Here is a 20,816-nt window from a genome sequence, read left to right on the forward strand (position 1 = left end):
GCTTCAAAATTGCGCCCGCTCATGGAATGGCGACAAACTTTTACCCTTTAAAATCTCCATAGGCGACGTTTAAAAAATTCTTCAGGTTGCACGTTTTGAGTTACAGAGGAGGTCTGGGGCTAGAATTATTGCTCTTACTCTACCGATCGCAGCGATATCTTACATGTGTGGTTTGAACACCGCTTTCATATATGCGTTCGCTTCTGCACGCAAGCTTGGCAAGACAGGGCGCATTTAAAACAATTTTTTTTTCTTATTTTAACTTTTTTTATTTTTTTCACTGTTCTTTAAAAAAAAAAAAAAAAAAAAAAAAAAAAAAAGTGTGCCACTTTTATTCCTATTACAAGGAATGTAAAAATCCCTTGTAATAGAAAAAAGCATGACAGGTCCTCTTATATATGAGATCTGGGGTCAGAGAGACCTCACATCTCATATTTACACTAAAATGCAATTTAAAAATGTCCCTCTAAGAGCTATGGGCAATGACTTGGAGACAGGTGGGGGGCTAGGGGCTATCTTCCCCTCACTCGTCCATCGCCGTCACAGACCTGGCTCCTAACTTTTTTAGCTGGCTCCTAGATTCCAAGCAAATTTGTCAACCCCTGGGATAAATGGATGTACCTGAAGCTCTACAGAACCTGTAGTGTCCATTGGAGACTGACTGACAACAGTTTAAACCAAGCATCAAAATAGGGAAGAAAGAAGATTGAAGAGAATTTGAATATGGTATGGTTGTTGGTGCCAAATAGGCTGGTCTGAGTATTTCAAAAACTGCTGAACTACTGGGATATTCAGACAACCATCTCTAGAGTTTACAGAGAACGGTCCAAAAAGAGAAATCATTCAGTGAGCGTCAGATGTGTGGAAGAAAATGCCTTGGTGTCAGGCGAATGGGTAGACTGGTGAGAGATGATAGAAAGGCAACAGTAACTCAAATAACCACTCATTACAACCAAGGTATGCAGAATACCATCTCTAAATGCACAACACATCAAACCTTGAAGCAGATGGGCTACAGCAGCAGAAGACCACACTGGGTGCCACTCCTGTCAACTAACAGGAAACTGAGGCTACAATTCACACAGGTTCACCAAAATTAGAAGATTGGAAAAACGTTGCCTGGTCTGATGAGTCTCGATTTCATCAACGACATTCAGATGGTAGGATCAGAATTTGGCATTAACATGAAAGCATGGATTTATTCTGCCTTGTATTAATGGTTCAGGCAGGTGGTGTAATTGTGTGGGGGATATTTTCTTGGCACACTTTGGACCCCTTAGTACCAATTGAGCATCTTTTAAATGCCCGAGTATTGTCGCTGACCATATCTTTATGACTAGTGTACCCATGGTCTTCCAGCAGGATAATGCAACATTCACAAAGCTCAAATTATCTCAAACTGGTTTCTTGAACATGACAATGAGTTTATACAATATCTCTTGTGTAGCAATTGCATATGCCATTTGCCATTTTTTCCTCATGAAAGTGGAGTTACCCTTTAACCAAGCTGGATAGCAAAATGGATGAAATGTAAGTGACAAAAGCAGAGTACATCAAATTATTCAACCCATTCTTACCTTTCCCGTGGCTTCCTCTCTATCTGTCGAGGCCTGTCATCATCCAAATGACGGTGCATTTTTTCCTGTTCTTTCTGCAATCTCTCTTCTACCTCACGTTCTCGGGCAGCTGTGTCCACAGGTTTGGCACCCCCAAAAATTGACGCAGCTCGACTCGTGGCAACTGGAGCACCACTGGTCTCCTCCTCTTTTGGTGCAGTACGAGGTTTAAGATTCAACTTTGGCCTCTGGGTAGGACCTATATTCATAAAAATGGGATATAAGATTTAACAGCTGGCATATGTACAAGTCAGTGCCCAAACAGATATAAACTAGTTTAATAAAGTTTGCGACGAGGTTTACATTTTTATTTTTTATTTTAAACTTGCACATACCTCCTCTTTCTTCCCTCTTTTCTTCATTCCTGGAATAGCCGTTCCACTTGTCCGATCTATCATCTCGTCGTTCATCTCGCCGGTCATCATACCTATCGCCACCATATCGATCTGAACCACCGCCACTACCACCACCACCACCACCCCTGAAATCATCATCTCTACGGTATCCGCTGCCAAATGCTCTCCTTCCACTTCCACCTGCACTACCTCCCCGGGAGTCATAACCTGATGAGAAAAAGAAAAAAAAAAAAGCATTAAGCAAAAAACCTACATTGTTGAACATTAGATTAAGACGGTGGTTTTGACCCCTTCTCGACTGCTAGCACGGGGGGTGGGGGTAAACGACGTTGGCATTGTCTGGAAGGAACCTCCTTAACCCATACTCACTTTATTCAGACTCCATCACAGCTTCTCTACAGCTGGTGGAGCGCCACTGCTCCCAATTTCAACAACACAGCTGATCTAAAGGCTGGCTGTAGAGGAAGGCACTGTGAGGGGGAGCATGTATGGAGAGTATAAGGAGATTGGGAGGGACGTCCTTTACAGAGACATCATAACCTTGCCAAGTAATTGCAGTGAGAGGATTTTTTTTAATGGCTATATAAACCTATTATAGCAGTCTTTTATACACACACACACACCTCAACTCCTATTCTTTAAACTGAAAGAAAAGAGCGGATTGGTTATCAAACTACTGCTACCAATTCAGTTTGATCCCGTCTTGATAAGCGTGTGTGCGTTTTTGCACGGGTGTGTGTGTGCTGCAAACCCCATCAATGTAGGCCAATCACACAATTATAGAAATTAAATAAGTGCAATGAATACAAGTGATGAAATTTGAACATGTCAAACACTATGTATTTTGCTCATGTTTGATATTTGCCTCTATCATAACCCTGGCGATCACGGTCATCGTATCGATCCCTTCCTCTGTCTCGATCGTAGCGGTCATCCCTGCGCGGGCCATCACGATACCGGTCTGACTCATACCGGTCACCTCGATCACTTCGATACCCTGTCAGAAGGTTGGCATTAGTATCACAGGTCTAAAGAAAAAATACTTATCATGCACTGAAGCAGTGTGTATAATAACATATATATATATATATATATATATATATATATATATGATACAAATCCATCAACAGTGCTTGCAACACTCCAGGTGCATCTTTAAAGGCTGGTACACACAGGCCAAATATTGGCCGGTTCAACAGAAATCTTTCAATATTTGGCCAGTGCGTACAGGAAAACCAGCAGCCGACCAGCATCCAACCAGCGCTTGATGTACTAACGTTGCTTGTGTTAGTGCAGTGAACAATAAAAATAAAAAGGTTACTAGTGTGTACCCCCACAGAGGAAATTTGGACAATGAGGATTCTTTTCAAAAGTGAATCTCTATTGAGCACAACCACTTACTGTCTCCAAAGCCCTCTTCGCGGCGAGGAGGATAATCATCCGCATCTGTGGTAGGACGCGCCCGCCAGTCAGAGGAATCGGTCTTGTCAGAATCTCTATTGCGGTCCCTATCTCTGCCAAATGAGCGATCATCCCGATCTAAACACAAAGAAATTGTGGTAAATCAAAGTTACCGCTTAGGAAAATAATAAGTCCTTGTACAGGACTGCTAAATATTGTACAAAATTCAGGAGTAAAAAAATAAGGCTATTCTCAAGCAAGATACAGTAGATCAGCTTAATAGGTTGATTGTGCATTAAATGCAAGGTACGGTGCCTTGCAAAATTCACCCCCCCCTTGGCATTGTGTTTTGCTGCCTCACAGCCTGGAACATGGGTGCATGCATGGAAAAATGTTGTGACAGAAGCTATCATTGTTCACCAGAGCATGGCTGTGTACAGCTATTCACTTGTATTAGCAAATGCACACAGAACATGAGGTTCCCCAGCAAACAAAGCACTGGGGATTTAACACCACAGCACACAGGATCTGCCATGTCAATGTGCAGGTAACAAAAAAAAAAGAAAAGCTTTGCTTCACGTTGTAACACCGTACTGTGAAAAAACTTATTACAAGTCACGTGCATTCAGAAAATGCAGCTAGGGGTGGTATTTTCAAAGTTGTAGGTGAAAACTGTGAAACACAATCAAATGAAAAAGTAGCAAAAAAAAAAAAAAAAAAAAAAAAAAAGGTCTAGCCACCTGAGGTTCAAAGCAGAAGGGTTAAAGACATGCATTATCGCATAGACTACTTACCTTTGTCCTGTGCTTGGTCAGCTATGTCCACTCTTATCCTTCTGTTTCCTAGAGACTGGAAATACACAATTTCAATAAAAATAAGTGATAATGTAAGAACTTCGACCTGCAACTACTATTATGACTCTAATTTTTAAAATGCTAGATAGCTGCCAAGCCCATCACCTGGCCTCAAGTCATTGATCCAAGAGCGTTCTGAATTTACTGGCTGCATGCTTGTTCCAAATTGTGGCTAAAACTACTGAGAAGCCAGATAACTAAATTAACACACTGCAAGAGTACCCAGGCAGGGCCCTGGGAAGTTTCTTTGAAGGAGATTCCTTCATATACAAATAAAGCAATGCAACAAAAGTAGGGTTCGGGGGTATCAGTCCAGCATCACCAGAGTTTCAAGGACTACAAAGGGGAGTTGACCGACTCTGCTCCTCCAGGAAGTGCTTGTGCTAGGAACATCATCTCAGCCGAATATATAGCAGTGTATCGCATGATACCAAGCAGAACTCAGGATATTAAGGGATCTACAGACAAGTGAGGAACATGGTACAAAAAAGGTATGATCTAAGCTGCCATTTACAATCCCATTTTTAGTTGGAATTCAGCTTTAAAGCTAGGAAGGTTTTACCAACTTTAATCAACTGAACACATTAGAAACAGGAGCATGAACTGCCCAACACACTATTCGAGTAACAAAAAAAAAAAAAAAAAAAAAAGAGTCAGCAGAAGCATTGATGTGTACCATTCCACACTGCACACACTCACAAAGGAAAACTATAGACAACGAGAGATTCTGCTACACTCAGCAGTTCTGGCTTTACAGAGCCCCAGAAAGCCCAGTGATGAACGCAGCTCATAGGTCTATGACTGAGCTACAACTGTGGACTTTTCAAGGAGACTCACTTTAGAATTGCTCATAACAACCATGTAGCAAATGTTGTGTAATCCACACTATGTACAAGATTTCATATACACACACACTTTCAAATTTACAGTTTTTTGTTTTGTTTTTTGCTAGAAAATTACTTACAACCCCCAAACATTTTTTCCAACACTGTTGAGAATAAAATGGTGGCCATTGAAATACTTTCTCACATCGTATTAGCACGATGTCTTACAAGCGCACCTTTTTTTGGAGGAAATACACTTTTTTGAAGTAAAAATAAACAGTAAGGGTCCTTTCACACGGGGCGGATCAGTTCTGATCCGCCCCGTGGATGTCCGTTTGCTCAGCGGGGATCACTCCGCCGATCCCCGCTGAGCAGGGAGATGACAGGTCTGTCTCCGCACACTGTGCAGGGACGGACCTGTCACAGCGCCGCTCTCCCCTATGGGAGATCGGATGACGACGGACCGCAATGCCCGTCGTCATCCGATCCGATCCGCAGACGGATGGAAAAATAGCTTTTTCCTCCGTCACACTTTTTCGGATCGGAGCGGGTCGGATGTCAGCGGACATGTCACCGCTGACATCCGACGCTCCATAGAGCTCTATGGAGCACCCGTTCAGGTCCGCCTGAAAAACTGACAGGCGGGCCTGAACGGGACGTTAGTGTGAAAGGGGCCTAAAGTAAATTTTTTTTTATATGGTCAAAGATAATGTTAGGCCGAGTAAATTGATACCCAACATCTCACTCGTCAAAATTACATTCACTCGTGGAATGGTGACAAACTTTGACCCTTAAAATTCTCCACAGGCGACGTTTAAAAAAAGTTGTACAGGTTGCATGTTGAGTTACAGAGGAGGTCTAGGGCTAGAAGTATTGCTCTCGCTCTTCTGATCGCGTTGATACCTCATGTGTGGTTTGAACAGTTTTCCTATGCGGGTGCTACTCACGTATGTGCTCGCTTCTGCACGCAACCTTGGCGGGACAGGGCGCGTTTTTTTTTTTTTTTTTTTTTTTAAATAGAAAGGTAAAATAAATATTGTCACTTTTTTTATTAGAGGGAAGGTAAACATCCCTTGTAATAGAAAAAAACAAAAAACAAAAAAAAAAAAAACAGCATGACAGGTCCTCTTAAATGAGATCTGGGATAAAAAAAAAAAAAAAAAAAAAAAAAAAAAAGAAAAGAAAGAAGAAGATCTCATTTACACTAAAGTAAAAAAAAAGGAAATGATTTATAAAAAAAAAATAAAAAAATGGCCCTTTAAGAGCTATGGGCAGAAGTGAGGTTTTGCTGTCGCTGTCACCCTGCAATGTCATGGAGACAGGTGGGGGCCATTGTCCCCTCACTCGTCTACATGCCCAGCCACAGAAAGGACCCTATCGCCTCTGATGGCTCTAGCAAGTGGTGGGTGGCACCGGAGCACAGCAGGAGGCCCCCCCCACTCCCACCGCCGATAAAAGTGATCTCGCTGACCACTTTTACCTTGTAGCAGACCGCCGGTCGAACATGAAGATAGCAGGGTTATGGCAGCTAGCTGCTGCCATAACAATATTATTCCTACTCAAAACAAGGATGTATATCAGCGTCCGGAATAGGGATGAGCCCAATTTGGGGAGTTTGTGGCAAATTCGAAAAACACAGAACACCCTTTAAAAGTCTATAGGAGCAATCAAAAGTGCTAATTTGTAAGGCTTATATGCATGGAATCATAAAAAGTGTTTGGGGACCTGGGTCCTGCTCCAGGGGACATGTATCAATGCAAACATTTATTTTTAAACGGCCGTTATTTCGGGAGCAGCGATTTTAATAATGCTTAAAGTGAAACAAAAAGGAATATTTCATTTAAGTATAGTGTCTGGGGGGAGTCTATAGTATGCCTGCAAAGTGACAGTTTTCCCATGTTTAGAACAGTCCAAGAGCAAGATTACATTTCTAAAAAGGAAAAAAAAAGTAATTAAAAAGTACTCGGGGCTATAATGAATTGTTGGTCCCAGCAATACACATAAAAAGGCATTGAAAAAAAAAAAAAACGGCATGGGATTACCAGGCCCGCTCTACAGGCTGACAGTTTCAGTGCTGCAGGAAATATCAATGAGCCACATGGGTGGTGATCAGCACTCATGTAGACCACTGAGAACGTAAAGTCCCTCCGACGTGGCAGATGGGACTTGTAGCTTATTCAAAGATAACTATGAACAAATGACAACTGTTCATGCAGAGCCCCGCACAACCATTTCAACGTTAACTGACTCTGGGGTTGAAGTTTATAGAAACAGGTTAAAAACTTTAATACAGTTGTAACATGTTGCTAAAGGTAAACTTGGCCTTTAAACACACAAGGGAGAGGGAAATTCAACCAACTCTAAAAAATATAAAGAAACAGCATGTTACAAGTAGAGATACTATGGATGTGAAGTTGGAGTATACTAGACATTGCTATGAAAACTGATTGTTTAGCTTCAATTTTTGAGTGGCCCCATAGGATACATTAAAGGTGAAAAAAAAAAGGGTTTACAACCCCCTTTACGAAGCTGCAAAAAAAAATAAAAATAAAATAAAAGGGGTAGCCGTTTTAGGGGAACACTTGGAAATGTAAACTATACATAAGCGGTATTCTGAAAATACATAGGACCTTGAATTTATCCTGGAAAAACAACATGGCACCTCCTGGTGTATATGTTCTATATATGCAGTGTGAGATCTAAGACCTGATCTGATGTTTGACTGCTAGGATCAGGGAGATTTTGGGTAAGATTTGGTGATGTTGCTACTATATTTCCAACTGTTCTCCTTACCGGGAGACTTTGAAAAGAGGAAGCATAGTGCTGTCTAGAGGTTGATCGATATGGGTTTTTCTCTAGCCTATATTTAGAAATCGCGGCGGCTGATATACGATGCCGATTTTTTCCCCCCTTCATCTCATAAAATCCAAGTTAGACACCTTTCACACTGGGGCATTTTTCAGGCGCTTTTGGGCTAAAAATAGTGCCTGTAAATTGCCTTCAAAACAGCTCCCCTGCAGTCTGTGTGAAAGCCCGAGTGCTTTCACAATGAGGAGATGTGCTGTCAGGATGTTAAAAAAAAATAAAATAAAAAGCACCTGCAAGCAGCATCTTTGGAGCGGTGTATACCACTCCTCCACCACTCCTGCCCATTGAAATCAATGGGCACCACTGCTGAAGCGCCTGCAATGCGATTTGGCAGCAGCGCTTCACAAGCGCATTTAACCCCCTCCTCGGCCACCAGCTGGGTTATAAGTGCCCCGCTAGCAGCCGAATAGCACCACTAAAATGACAGTAAAGCGCTGCTAAAACTAGCAGCGTTTTACCGTCAACCCCTGCCCGCTCCAGTGTGAAAGCAGCCTTCAGTAATAAGGTGATATAGAAAATTACATTTAAACATTAAACAAAACAAACCTCCAATCAGTTCACTTGTATGTATAATTTAGAAAAAAAAAAAAAAAAAAAAAAAAAAAAGGGGGGGGGGGGCTAACATTTTTTCCAAAAAAATTGCGTTATAAAGACCTCTGCACAAATACCGTGTCGCAAAAAATATTGCAACAACCGCTATTTTATTCCCTAGGGTCTCTGCTAAAAAATTTTGGGGGTTCTAAGTGATTTTCTAGCAGAAAATACTGGATTTTTACTTGTAAGCAACAAGTGTCAGAAAAGATTTAGTATTTAAATGGTTAAACTAAACTCTACACTGACTTCAGTTCATTGAAGAAGAAACATTGCATCTCTGCTCTTTTCTTGGCAGACTGCCCAGAGGAGGAAAGTTGCTCCACTGATTAACTTCAGGCAACTTACATTGACTTCTATTACATAAGTCTTTTGCAAGTCGCGCTGAACATATAAATCGACCGTTTTATTAGCACAATCAGCCAATGCCGATTAATTAAAAAAAAATGCCAAATATCGGCCGATATATCGGTCAACCTCTAGTGCTGTCTCTAGCGAGATTGATACTTCCACACAGACGAGTAAATCAGTAATTCAGAAATCAGCTGCAGGAAGACCATGGTTAATACCGATAACTTGTCCTATCCTCTGTTTGCTCAGGCTCCATTTGAAGAAAGCTGGCCAGTTTAGGCAGTCAGGTGAGGATATATACCAAATACCAATTTTAATTGAAGAGGTCTACAGAGATTGGAGATGGATGGTAGGTCAATACTCTGTGCCCTCACCATCTGTACAAACAGGTAATATAATATCTGGTATCATAGGATTTACTTACTTCCTCGTTAAGGCTCAAAGCCCGCAGAAGCGAGTCCAAGTCATCAAACTCTGCGTAACCAAACCCTTTTAATCTCTCTGGATTGCTGGGTTCACGGGGCAGACGAACAGCACTAATCTAGAGAAGGAACAAAGAAAATCATGAGAATAATCATTTACAGGTAGTAGCTATTTTTAGCTCCATCCAAAAATAGCTAAAAACAGATTAAAATACTAAAACCCCAATTACTATGACTATTACAGATAACAAAAAGGTCACATGATCCTGAAACAAATGTACATACTTGGTCAGTGTGAACGTGTACATGTATGCATTGCCAACATTTGACTGCAGGAGAACACAATTATTCCCATCATACTATTTTTCGGCCAATTCTTGTTAGGGAGTGCATGCAGAATGCTAGTAAATAAGATCCATTGTAACCTAAAGATAATCCTCTGGATTGACATCTCATACAGTATCTTTGGATGGCCTTAAAAAAAAAAACCAAACATAATATATTCCCCATCTAAGCCATAAATTAATATTAAAAATAAAATAAAAATCCTTGAATAAATCTGTCATAGAAACATGGAGGTTACCATCTAAAAAGGATGCATATGCCTGGTTGTCAAGCCCATTTTCTAGCTTTAATACTGACCCAAAACAAGTATTCCTGAATTTTTCTCCCACTCCAGGTTAATGACTCAAAGTACGAGATCATGGGGTAAGAGAGTCAGCATAACAGATAAGCCATGTCCAGTAAAATCAGTGGTATCCTGATATAAAACAGACTTCTGTTTTCCTCTGGCTATGCCTAGATCCTGCTGTCAAAATGCGGACAAAAACAAACAAACACGGGCATGGGTGTTAAAGTGGCACCCATCCTGTTCAGCACCAATTTAACAATCCGCTGTTAAACAGAGGAAAATGTCCATATGAAAAAAGCACTCAAGGCAGGTCACTGGTGTATCCATGGTAGTTACAGACCGATTTACACATCTACTCTTAAAAGGGGAATGCTTTGACCCTTTTAGATGGGGTCCAGGGTCTTTCCGAGTGTTTCCAGTCAGCATGCTAGAATGAGGAATGACTCAAGTAGCAGGTCAAATGGAGAAGTATTTGCATGTGTAGCAGCTCTAAAAGACCCAAGGCCTAGAACAGCAGGTTGATCCTCCAGATGAAGGGGAAATACACATTGCATCAGTGAGGTCTGAAACAATCCACTACAAATCTGAATCAATGGCAGAAGACATACCGAATTTATCGGCGTATAACACGCACTTTTCCCCCCTTAAAATCGGGGGAAAGTCGTGGGTGTGTGTTATACGTCGATCCCCACTGTCTGCGAAAAAGACCAAAGAAGGTCTGCAAATCGCTCAATGCAGAGCCCAGGGCATGAAATTCACACTCAAGGTTAGCCCCACACTTTCAATTCCAGAGAAGTCCAGGCAATGGTCTCCAAGGCTTGTGGTGAGGAATCGCAGAAACAAAGCTGCTTTGTAGAGGCCAGAAAAGGCAGCGATGCATTGCAGAATATTGAGTAAAGTCAGAGAAAAAAATAGGATTTTAAAACTACTTCCCTGTAAAATCCTTTTCTTTGAGGTACATCACAGGACAAAGCCATAGTACTTACCATGTGGGTTTAATAGACCACCTTCAGGTGCTGCACACTGGCAAGCCCTAAATTAAAAAGTCCCCTCCCTATATAACCCTTCCCACTGGTGTGAGTACCTCAGTTTTGTAGCAAAGCAATACTCGTGTATACCAAACGGGGGAGGGACTGCTATGTCCCATGATGTACCTCAAAGAAAAGGATTTTACAGGTAAGCCATTTTAAAAATACTATTTTCTTATCGTACATCACGGGACACAGAGCCATAGTACTATGTGGGATTTCCCATAGCAATGCCAACTGAAGGGAGGGAAGCCAACAAAAGTAGAGCACAAAGACCAGAGAACTTATACTGCAGCACACTGCGCCTGAAAGCTCTATCCTCATGACCTCTTACATCTACTTGATTGAATTTGGTAAATGTGTGGACTGAAGACCAAGTTGCAGCCTTGCAGATCTGAGCCAAGGAGGCTTGATGATGGAATGGAGTGTGGCATTAATATGAAAAGGAGGAATTTTCCTCTTTAAACCATAGACTTGATCACTTGACTAATCCATTTAGAAATAGTAGATTTTGATGCTGCCTGTCCTCTTTAAGGACCATCTGGCAACACAAACAAAACATCTGTTTTACGAATCTGAGCGGTCACTTTCAAAATAGACCCTGACCGCTCTCAGCCCTCATCACATCAAGAGAATCTAATGATTTTTCCTTCACAGAATGGAGGCTATGGAAAAAGGCGGCAGAACAATATTGGTTTAAAACGAAAACCTGATACTACTTTTTGGTAGGAATTTAGGATGAGATAATACAACCTCATCTTTATGCAAAATCAAATAAGGCTCTTTACAAGAAAGAGCAGCCAACTGTGATACTCTTCTAGCAGAAGATATGGCAACCAAGGAAATGAATTTCCTTGTCAAAAGGACCAAGAAAATATCTTAAATAGGCTCAAAAAACAGCATTTGTAAAGTTGATAGGACTAGATTTAAAATTACGAACCAGAGAATGTGAGGCAAGTGGTCGTTGGGGGGGGTGGGGGGGGACGGGACACTGATAAGTACTTTGCTAGTACTCAAGGCCAGCTTCATCTCTAATCCATTTTGTAAGAATTCAAAGATCCTACCTATGACATTTTCTGGGGTGCCAACCCCTGGATTCACACCAGGAGACATATGCCTTCCAGACTCTATAGTATGATTCTGGAGGCCAGCTTCCTAGCATTAACCATAGTAGAAACTACTGAAGCCGACTGCCCACGGTCCTTTAGAATATGGGTCTCAATAACCAAACTGTCAAATTTAGCAGACCTTGCGAGAGAATGTCTGGCCACAGTGGTAGGGTCAAAGGGGTTCCCTACCGCCATTTTTATGAACTCAGCAAACCAAGATATCCTGGGCCACAAGAATCTTCTCCTTCCCTTCTTGCTCGATCATGCAAAGAAGCCGCGGAAGCGGCAGTGAACACATAGATCAGTGAGAACTGATTCCAAGGAAAGACAAAGACCAAGTTGTTGAACCTGGACGCAAACAGATCCATGTCCAGAACTCCCCATTTTTGACACGTCGGGGTGAAGGGAATAGAATATTGATAGGCTCTCTGAGATGGACCATTTCCCCTGGACAGATGCTTCTTCCAGAACTGCTGCCCAGCCTAAAAGGCTGGCATCTGTTACCACCTTCCAGGTGACTAGCAGAAAGGATTTCCTTTTTGAAGATTCTTCGATAGCAACCACCAATTGAGGCTCTGATGCACACTGGAGGATAAATGTATTGGAAAGTCCAGAGCATGGACCTTCTGTTGTAATAGGTTGGTAGAGTCATGTGGGATGTTAAATTATTATACACATACAGTACAAGAATGACCAGGCCAGATTTCAGTTGACAATGGTTGAGTTGTCCGAGCCAACTCATTACACATATCAAAGAGATAAAGGTGTAAAAAAATACTGCGCTGTGAAAAGAGGTGTTCTACCCAGCTGCCAACACTACTGAAGACTACTACACAGTAACATACAAAATAGCAACAGATGACACTACTACATTACAGACATCGCTACTTTCTGAATGTTATTACGAATGAACCAAATGTGAGTGTAAATTTTATTATTTTTTTAATAAATTGGATGTTAAAAACGGTATCACGCTATGCTAGTTTTCTACTTCCATGGTCTGATACCTGAGCCCCCTATTTTCGTGGGATGAGCACTATAGGAGGATCGCTACGAATGATTTCATGACCTGAAGACTTGCGGGAGATTACACACTAGATGTACGATTATCTGGTTTGCTAACCTACAGGCCCATATGACTCGAGAGGCGTAAGCCTTCCTCTGAGTCCACGTCATTTGGTAAGCCTCCTCTCCTCTTCTTTATCACGGTGGTGGTGGTATTATTCTACACATCAGAAGTCGAATTTCACCTTTTTTCACGTCACCTCAAGTTTCCTCAGACGCAGAGACATTAGCGCTTCCTGGTCCTTAGAAGGCAAATAATCTGCCCTTGCTCCTCAGAATGAGGGTCCTGCGCAATGGACGGTGACCTGCTACGCTTAAGTCCCACTCTGGGATGCAATTAAAGCATACATTTTTTGCTCCAAGCTTAAAATGGTTGAAGAAAAAAAAAAAACCTCCTGGGTAATATACATAGGCACTGCAGTGTCAAGAGCAGCTGCAACATTTGCCCCTCCTGATGGCTCACTCGGATCAGCCATATCACACTCAGGGGATGACGACATCTTTGAGGTTTCTAGGCTGCTATGTGATTAGTAGTCTTACTAGAACCTCCTTGAGGGTTTTTTACCTCCCTTCCGCTCATAGAACAAAGCAGAGGTAACTACCAAAAGGAGTGCATCAACTGCATGAACAATAGTCCAGCTCAATCGTGGCTATTAAAGAGGAAGTAAACCCTGATGAGTTTACTGCCTCTTTTTTTCCCTGCAAAGGTAAAGCATAATGGACTACTATGCATCGCATAGTAGCCCATTATGTGCCACTTACCTGACACAGGAGCCAGCGAAGTCGCCGCTGTCCCCTGTAGTCCGCCGCATCCATCTTGCTTGTGGCGTCTCGCAGCTCCGCCGAATGACAGCGGCGAAGCCGCGATGACGTCACTCCCGCGCATGCGCACGGGAGTGGCGTCTCGCAGCTCCGCCGCTGTCATTCGGCAAAGCCGCGATGACGTCACTCCCACGCATGCGCACGGGAGTCGACAAATGCGGCAGCTCCATTCTTGGAACTGCCGCGTTTAGTGCGCCTGCGCGCCGCTGTCTACGGCGCATGCGCCGTAGACAGCGGTGCCCGTTTTCGGGCAAATATCTCCTAAACCATATAGGTTTAGGAGATATTTCTTGGACCTACAGGTAAAGCCTTAATCTAGGCTTACCTGTAGGTCAAAGTGGTTTGTAAGGGTTTACTTCCTCTTTAATGCTCAGCCCGATGCTGTAAATGTGTCAAATTGAATGCCTGTGTCAACAAACCTTTTAAAAAACCACCTCTGCTCCTGTTTCCATCCAGCAGCATGAACACACACAATGGTGCCCTTTTAAAAGCCTCCCTTCCCGCACTGGACATTGAAGGATGCCCATGCATTGCTAAGCCCTGCCTTCCACCGTCTACGGCCCCTCCCGGGTTTTTTTTTTTCCTTTTAAAAAGCACTTTTCCCGCGCTGCTGACCCTAGAGGATCCCAGGCAGAGGCAGGCATAGTGAGGGGGGAGCTGGAGTAGACCGGAGCTGGACCGCTGAGTAGAGTCCATTTGTGTCGTTTCTTAAATAATGGTGCCCCCCCATGCAGAGAGGGGGCGAAAACAGGCTGCACATGGGTTATCTGGTGGGGAGAAGACCCCACCGCAGACATACTGGGTAACTTGCTACTGTTCAGGGGAGGAAGAGCTTTCTGCTTCCTGGATCACATTGTGGCTGAGAAGCATGAGTCACACAAGTGCTCAATACAGCCCCCAGTGGTGACTACATAGGCATGACAACATCTACAATTTAAAGGAGACATAAGAAAATTTCTTAGAAAACTCTACCTTATCCGCCGCAGGGTTTTCTATGGTAAACCAACAGACCCAATCTTCACCCTTCACGGTGGGTTCCGATAAACCTTCAGGAGCAGGGGATGACTGAGGAAAGCCACTATGCTGGGCCTGCAACAGCACCCTGCCAGTAAAACTTAATGGCCTCACTACCAAAAAGAACCGGATCCCAGTGTCCAGCTCTCTAAATGAAGCATTCGCAGGCAAAACTTTGTTTCGTCAGACACGAGGCCCAGGTATCATTCAATTCGGGCAAAAGAGACACTTTGAATGGGTTTGGTCAGCATGGCTAGCCCCAGCAAGGATTGCCCCAGTGGAGCTCAGCACATCTTCACTCGCGACCAACACCTTAGACACTAGCGGGAAAAAAAGACTGAGGTACTCCACCAGTGGGAGGGGTTATATAGGGAGGGCACTTTTTGATTTAGGGCGTGCCAGTGTCCAGCACCTGAAGGCGGCCTATTAAAACCACATAGTAAGTACTATGGTTCTGTGTCCCATGATGTACGATAAGAAAATACTTTTTACAGCAAATCTGACAGAAAATGCATCCAACCACCTTGTATATTAGCAAAAAATATAAGTATGTTGGGTAGAGAAGGGGTTATACGGGGCTGGCTTACAATCTACTTTCCAGTGTCCCATTTTCCTGTAAGTGGCAGTATAACGGTTTCTAAATGCCTGCATCCCTCAATCGCCAAGAAAGAAATCACTAGAACCAGCTTATTGGGGAGGAAATACAACAGCATTCAGATAAAGCATTCTAAACTACTTAATATTTATTCTTAAATATGCCATGGCAAGGTAATCATACCCAACACTTACATTCAAGCCCCTGAAGAACTTTTGGATGGATTCTTCAGACACATCATAGGGAAGATTTCCAAGAAAGGCAGTGAAGGGAGGACTTTTCGGCAGGCGACTTCGGTCCACATCTGGTTCACGTGCAGCTCGGGGGGCAGTGGGAAGGATTGAACGATCAATTTGGGGAGCCCTGTAATCATCTTCATTACTATGCCATGTTGTGGAGACTGAAATGTATTTAAACAAGAAAGGCAATTAGTAGTTCTGTGTAGTACATTTTACTTTTCAAATATTAGGCCCGAGTGTGTTCATTTTAAAGAGGAAGTAAACCCTGATGAGTTTACTTCCTCTTTCATTCCCTGCAAAGGTAAAGCATAATGGACTACTATGCATCGCATAGTAGTCCATTATGTGTCACTTACCTGACAAAGGAGCCAGCAAAGTCACCGTTGTCCCCTGTAGTCCGGCGCATCCATCTTCTTGGTGGGTGTCGCCGCTCCGCCGCTGTCATTTGGCGAAGCCGCGATGACGTTACTCCCGCGCATGCGCACGGGAGCCGCCACGCACGGCATATCGCCGTTGGCAGTGCGCCGTAGACAGCGGTGCCTGTCTTTCGGTAAATATCTCCTAAACCGTGTAGGTTTAGAAGATATTTCTTGGACCTACAGGTAAGCCTTAATCTAGGCTTACCTGTAGGTCAAAGTGTGTTGTAAGTGTTTACAACCACTTTAAATAAACCATGGCAACAAAAGCCAAACACATTCTGGGTATGATTTTGGCAAAGTTAAGTCTGACTTAATTTTTTTATTTTATTATTGCAGTATTCTGTTATTGATCAGTTTGCTTCTATTATACACAAAAAAAAATATCTATAAGACTTGAAGCCCTTATATTTGAAGGTAAAGTCTAAGCACACCTACACTGCCTGACCCGGGTCTGTCCAAAGCCAGACAGTGTTTACAGGCTTCAGTTCCAGAATATGCGGTAGTAGGCAAGCTGTGACCTAAACACTGAAGCTTGTACATGCAGCAGGCACTCTCACAGAATACTATAGCTGCCGTGGGTCTGTGCACCAGTAAGGCAACTACTGGAAATGACAACACCCAGAAGCGTGATCTTCAGTGTACAAGCCACACACCAGAGTACGCATTTTTTATTTTTTTGCAAAATTACAGTTGAAAAGTGCAAATACTTACAGCTGAATTCCAGGATAAACGTAACTAATCCTAAACATGCCCCACACTTCCTAAATTGTGTAAAAAAGATCTGCATACTTATTTTCAGGCTGCACCAGTAATGCCATTTCCTGTCAGCTAGTTCTGGCTGCAGGGGAGAGGAGAGAATGCCTAATAACGGCTGCCAATGCCTGGGAGCGGGGACATCACCCATAAGCGTCCTATGGCCCATCTGTTATCTGCACTAAACTGACAAAAGGCATGGAGGAGCTCAGCTATGAGGACAGATTAGCTGAGGTTATTCTCTTAAGAAAAGGCAATTAAGGGGGATATGATCATTTATAAATATCAAAGTGGTCCATATAGTGAATTTGGTGTCGAGTTACTCATTTTTATTAGAGAAGACAATGGAGCACTAATGTCTGGAGGAAGAGAGATTTAACCTCCATGTACAAAGACTCCTTCACAGTAAGAGCTGTAAAAAGAAGTGGAATAGACTTCCCCAAGAACTAGTTCTAGCCAGATCAGTAGATGACCCACTTGGGGGATAAGGAGGGAATTTTTTTTTATCAAGGAAGTCTACAGACTACATGCAATCTTTACGTTAGAGCTGACTGGATCTCCATCAACTGTGTGGACCACAGCTAGCCACTACTTAAAGTACTGGCTGCTGGCTCTCAAAGGGATGACATTTATTACGATAAAAGATTGTGGGCGGGAAGTTGATTAATTGAATCTGTGCTTTGCCCATGAAGGGCACAGCAACAGGTTCATGTCACCATGCACCCACAGACACGTGCCTTCCTTTCCCCACCTTCAGCTGCTAGGAGTGAAAGCAAAGTCCTGTATAAGCTTAGTTGCTGGAGTTGTAGTTCATGTGACATTGTTGACTGAGCATTGTCACACGGAGTTAGTCATTTGCTCCTTCACTCTATACGATCATTTTACCTTTAGCTCCTGGGGCTGATGGGACTAGCGTTGGAGAACAGCATATTTAAGCATATTTGCTTGGGGCATGAAGCCAACCTGTTGCTTTAAAAATCTGTGTAAAAAGTTTGAATTAAACTGTTGTACGTTAGTGCCCGTTCACACAGGGGCGACGTGACTTGCAGCGCGTCTCACAGACGCGACCTGCACACGATTTCAGCGGCGACTTGCAAAATGACTTCTGTATAGAAGTCAATGCAAGTCGCCTGAAGTCGCCCCGAAAATACTACAGGAACCTTTTTCTAAGTCGGAGCGACTTGAGTCGCTCCTATTAGAACGGTTCCGTAGTACAGAACGGAGCGCGACTTGTCAGGCGGCTAAGTCGCCTGACAAGTCGCGGTAGTGTGAACCGGCACTTAAAGTTTTAGGTACGGAAAAATTATTTTGATATCAATTCACAACAGCCACATCATTCAGGCATTAAATGCATAAACAAAAGAGCTACTTACCATCTCCCTCTAAATCATCAGTCTCATCAGCCCAGCTGACCGGTTTTGGTGCATAGGTGCTGCCTCCGCCGCCGCCGCCACCACCACCACCACCACCACCACCGCCACCACCACTAATGCCGACACCACCTCCACTGCCCCCATCCTCCGCTAGGAAGTCAGTCAGGGTAAGAGTCTTCCCCTTCTTGTTCTTCTTCTTAGCTAAGGGATTAAAGAAAATAAGACATTAAAGCAGGCTGAGGGGAAATCTTATAAGCATGTAATAACTTTTTGTAAGATAAACCCATCTTTTACGTTTGTAGGAGTAATTGGCTTCTTAGCCCCCACAATCAATTCTTCATAAGCAAACAATCAGACGGCTGCCACTCATAAATAAGACCTTAAAATAACCCTTTAATTGCTGCAATATAATCTATCCAATTTTGAGCATGATTGAATTACAAGACATTTTTTTCCTAGGAGGCATTAACGAACTAGCAGTTGCTGGATAGAATATTTTATGCAGGTTTTAAATGGGGAAGAGTAAAGCATCAAATGTGCTGCATGCAGCGTTTCCACTACCAGTCATGGATTGTTGAAGATACCGGTTCTGTCAGCTTCTCACCCACAAGCAAATATAGCTGGTGGCAGTAATTGCATGAGAAAAAACAGACAGGCTGGTTGTACTGAAGTCAATCGATAGTTAAACTTAAGTTCAACCAGAAATTCCCATGGATGGATTGAAATTCAGACGTTTTTTGCTGAACCAGACACATTTTGACTCATTCATAGCCGGCTTCAGGGTATATTACGCCTGTCGAAAGCTAACCTTTTAAAATTTGCAGTAATTCTGCAGAAACTATTCTGAAATGCAGGAGGCAAGCAGAATAATCTCAAGCCATACATAACACATAATGAGCAAAGCAACCGTTTATCTTTCTTGAATTTATCTCTTCACTTGCAGCAATGAAGCAAACTTGAGATAATGCCCTTCCCTGAGACAATCCAAGAACACAGTCCTAAAAAGAAATATTCTGCATGGGGTGGGGCAGGCGCTGGGACGGCGTTTCTGGGATACTCGATACCTGCGACTCATCTATATTTTTGCAATTTTTTGTTTGTTTTTTGTAAAATATCTACAGATACCAATACAACTTACCACCAGCCCCTGAAGAAAAGTTTTCACCTGCTACAACCTTGAAACACATTGGGCCTGTTGCTGTCAATTGTCAGGACAGTTCCATGTGTGGTGCTGCTTTGTATTAGCGTATCCTACCTTTCCTGTAATATGCATTTTGTACATGTATCCAAACCTTTTTATATTATGTTTTAACCTTTTTCAATAAAACTAAATCATATTTGATACCATTTTGAAGACTCTGCCTTTGAAAATCCCACAGAGGAAAAAAAAAACAAAAACAAACACCCATTGTAATGATGTTCGAAAACCACTACTGCAGCTGCTCTCCTGCACTCTGAATACAGGAGGTCAGTCACTCAAAGTGTTCTCTGGGTGAGCTGAATTTATGGCAGTGTTGCACAGTTTTGGCAGAGTACTGCAGAGTATTGTCACAGAGCAGCGCTGTGGGCACTACACATCCAGCCCACAGCACTCTCTGTACCAATCGGTGGGAGGGGAGGGAGGAACCGGCATCATGACATGACGCTGGTTTGTTTACAAGTGATCGCTCCGTCATCTGACGGAGTGATCACGTGGTCAACGGCTGCTACTAGTGGGCGTTTACCGTGATGCGTTGGGTCTTCCGGACCCAGCGGTCATGGATGTTTGCGGGAGCGCTCCCCAGGGGGTGCACAAGAGAAAGATTCTGGGAGGATGTCCATGGACGCCCTCCCAGAAAAACCCAACCATGCTGTAGCTGTATTTCGGCTATGGCCCGGTCAGCAGGTGGTTAAAGTAGAGGTCCACCCTGAAAAAAAAAAAAAAAGAAGTAAAAAGTAAAAAGAAGTTGCATACAAATGCAACAAAAAAATAAATAAATGTGAAAAAATTTCTTTTGCCAGCCAGATCGTCCTAATCTTGCCACTTATTCCGCGGTGATCTTCAGTCTTCTCCTCCTCGCGTTGATTTCTGGGAAATTTGGGCGTGGTGTCTTCCGGACCTGTGTGTCACAGAAAACAGCCACCCATTCAGAAAATTGCCGGGGGAATCAAGCATGCGCAGTAGGAAGCGGGCAGTGAAGCTGCAAGGCTCCACTGCCCGTTTCCCTAGTAAGGATTGCGGCGCCGACACACGATACGAGGGATGGATCGGCTGACACTGCAGGAATCATGGGCAGGCAAGTGTCCTTATAAAAAAAAAAAAAAAAATTTACGGCTGGAACACCAATTTAAGTACTAAAAGTTTAAATATTTTTTTCTGGAATTAACATGAAAGTAAACCAAAATAAAGGTTAGAGTAAAATACCCATTTATCTTGCCAATAATCTTGTGAGTGAATATAGATAACATCAGCACAGAAAGTTAGCTACTTCTGAGGACTACAGAA

General features: G+C 42.9%; 1 protein-coding gene across 2 annotated transcripts in view; it reads right to left on the reverse strand.

The window, feature by feature from the left end:
* The window catches only part of EIF4B (eukaryotic translation initiation factor 4B), a 57,471-nt gene that overhangs the window by 17,974 nt on the left and 18,681 nt on the right, over positions 1-20,816 (reverse strand). For both annotated transcript variants that reach the window (XM_077483900.1, XM_077483899.1), the window contains exons 2-9: positions 18,332-18,532; positions 15,742-15,947; positions 9,286-9,402; positions 4,168-4,222; positions 3,374-3,511; positions 2,838-2,969; positions 1,952-2,179; positions 1,578-1,815 (exon numbers count right to left, since the gene is read on the reverse strand). In XM_077483900.1, coding sequence (XP_077340026.1) covers positions 1,578-1,815; positions 1,952-2,179; positions 2,838-2,969; positions 3,374-3,511; positions 4,168-4,222; positions 9,286-9,402; positions 15,742-15,947; positions 18,332-18,532 — 1,315 coding nt within the window. The remainder of the gene's footprint in view (positions 1-1,577; positions 1,816-1,951; positions 2,180-2,837; positions 2,970-3,373; positions 3,512-4,167; positions 4,223-9,285; positions 9,403-15,741; positions 15,948-18,331; positions 18,533-20,816) is intronic.

Source organism: Lithobates pipiens, unplaced genomic scaffold, assembly GCF_037356315.1.
Source record: "Lithobates pipiens isolate NorthernLeopardFrog02 unplaced genomic scaffold, aLitPip1_a1.2 Scaffold_16, whole genome shotgun sequence".
Classification (NCBI taxonomy): Eukaryota; Metazoa; Chordata; class Amphibia; order Anura; family Ranidae; genus Lithobates; species Lithobates pipiens.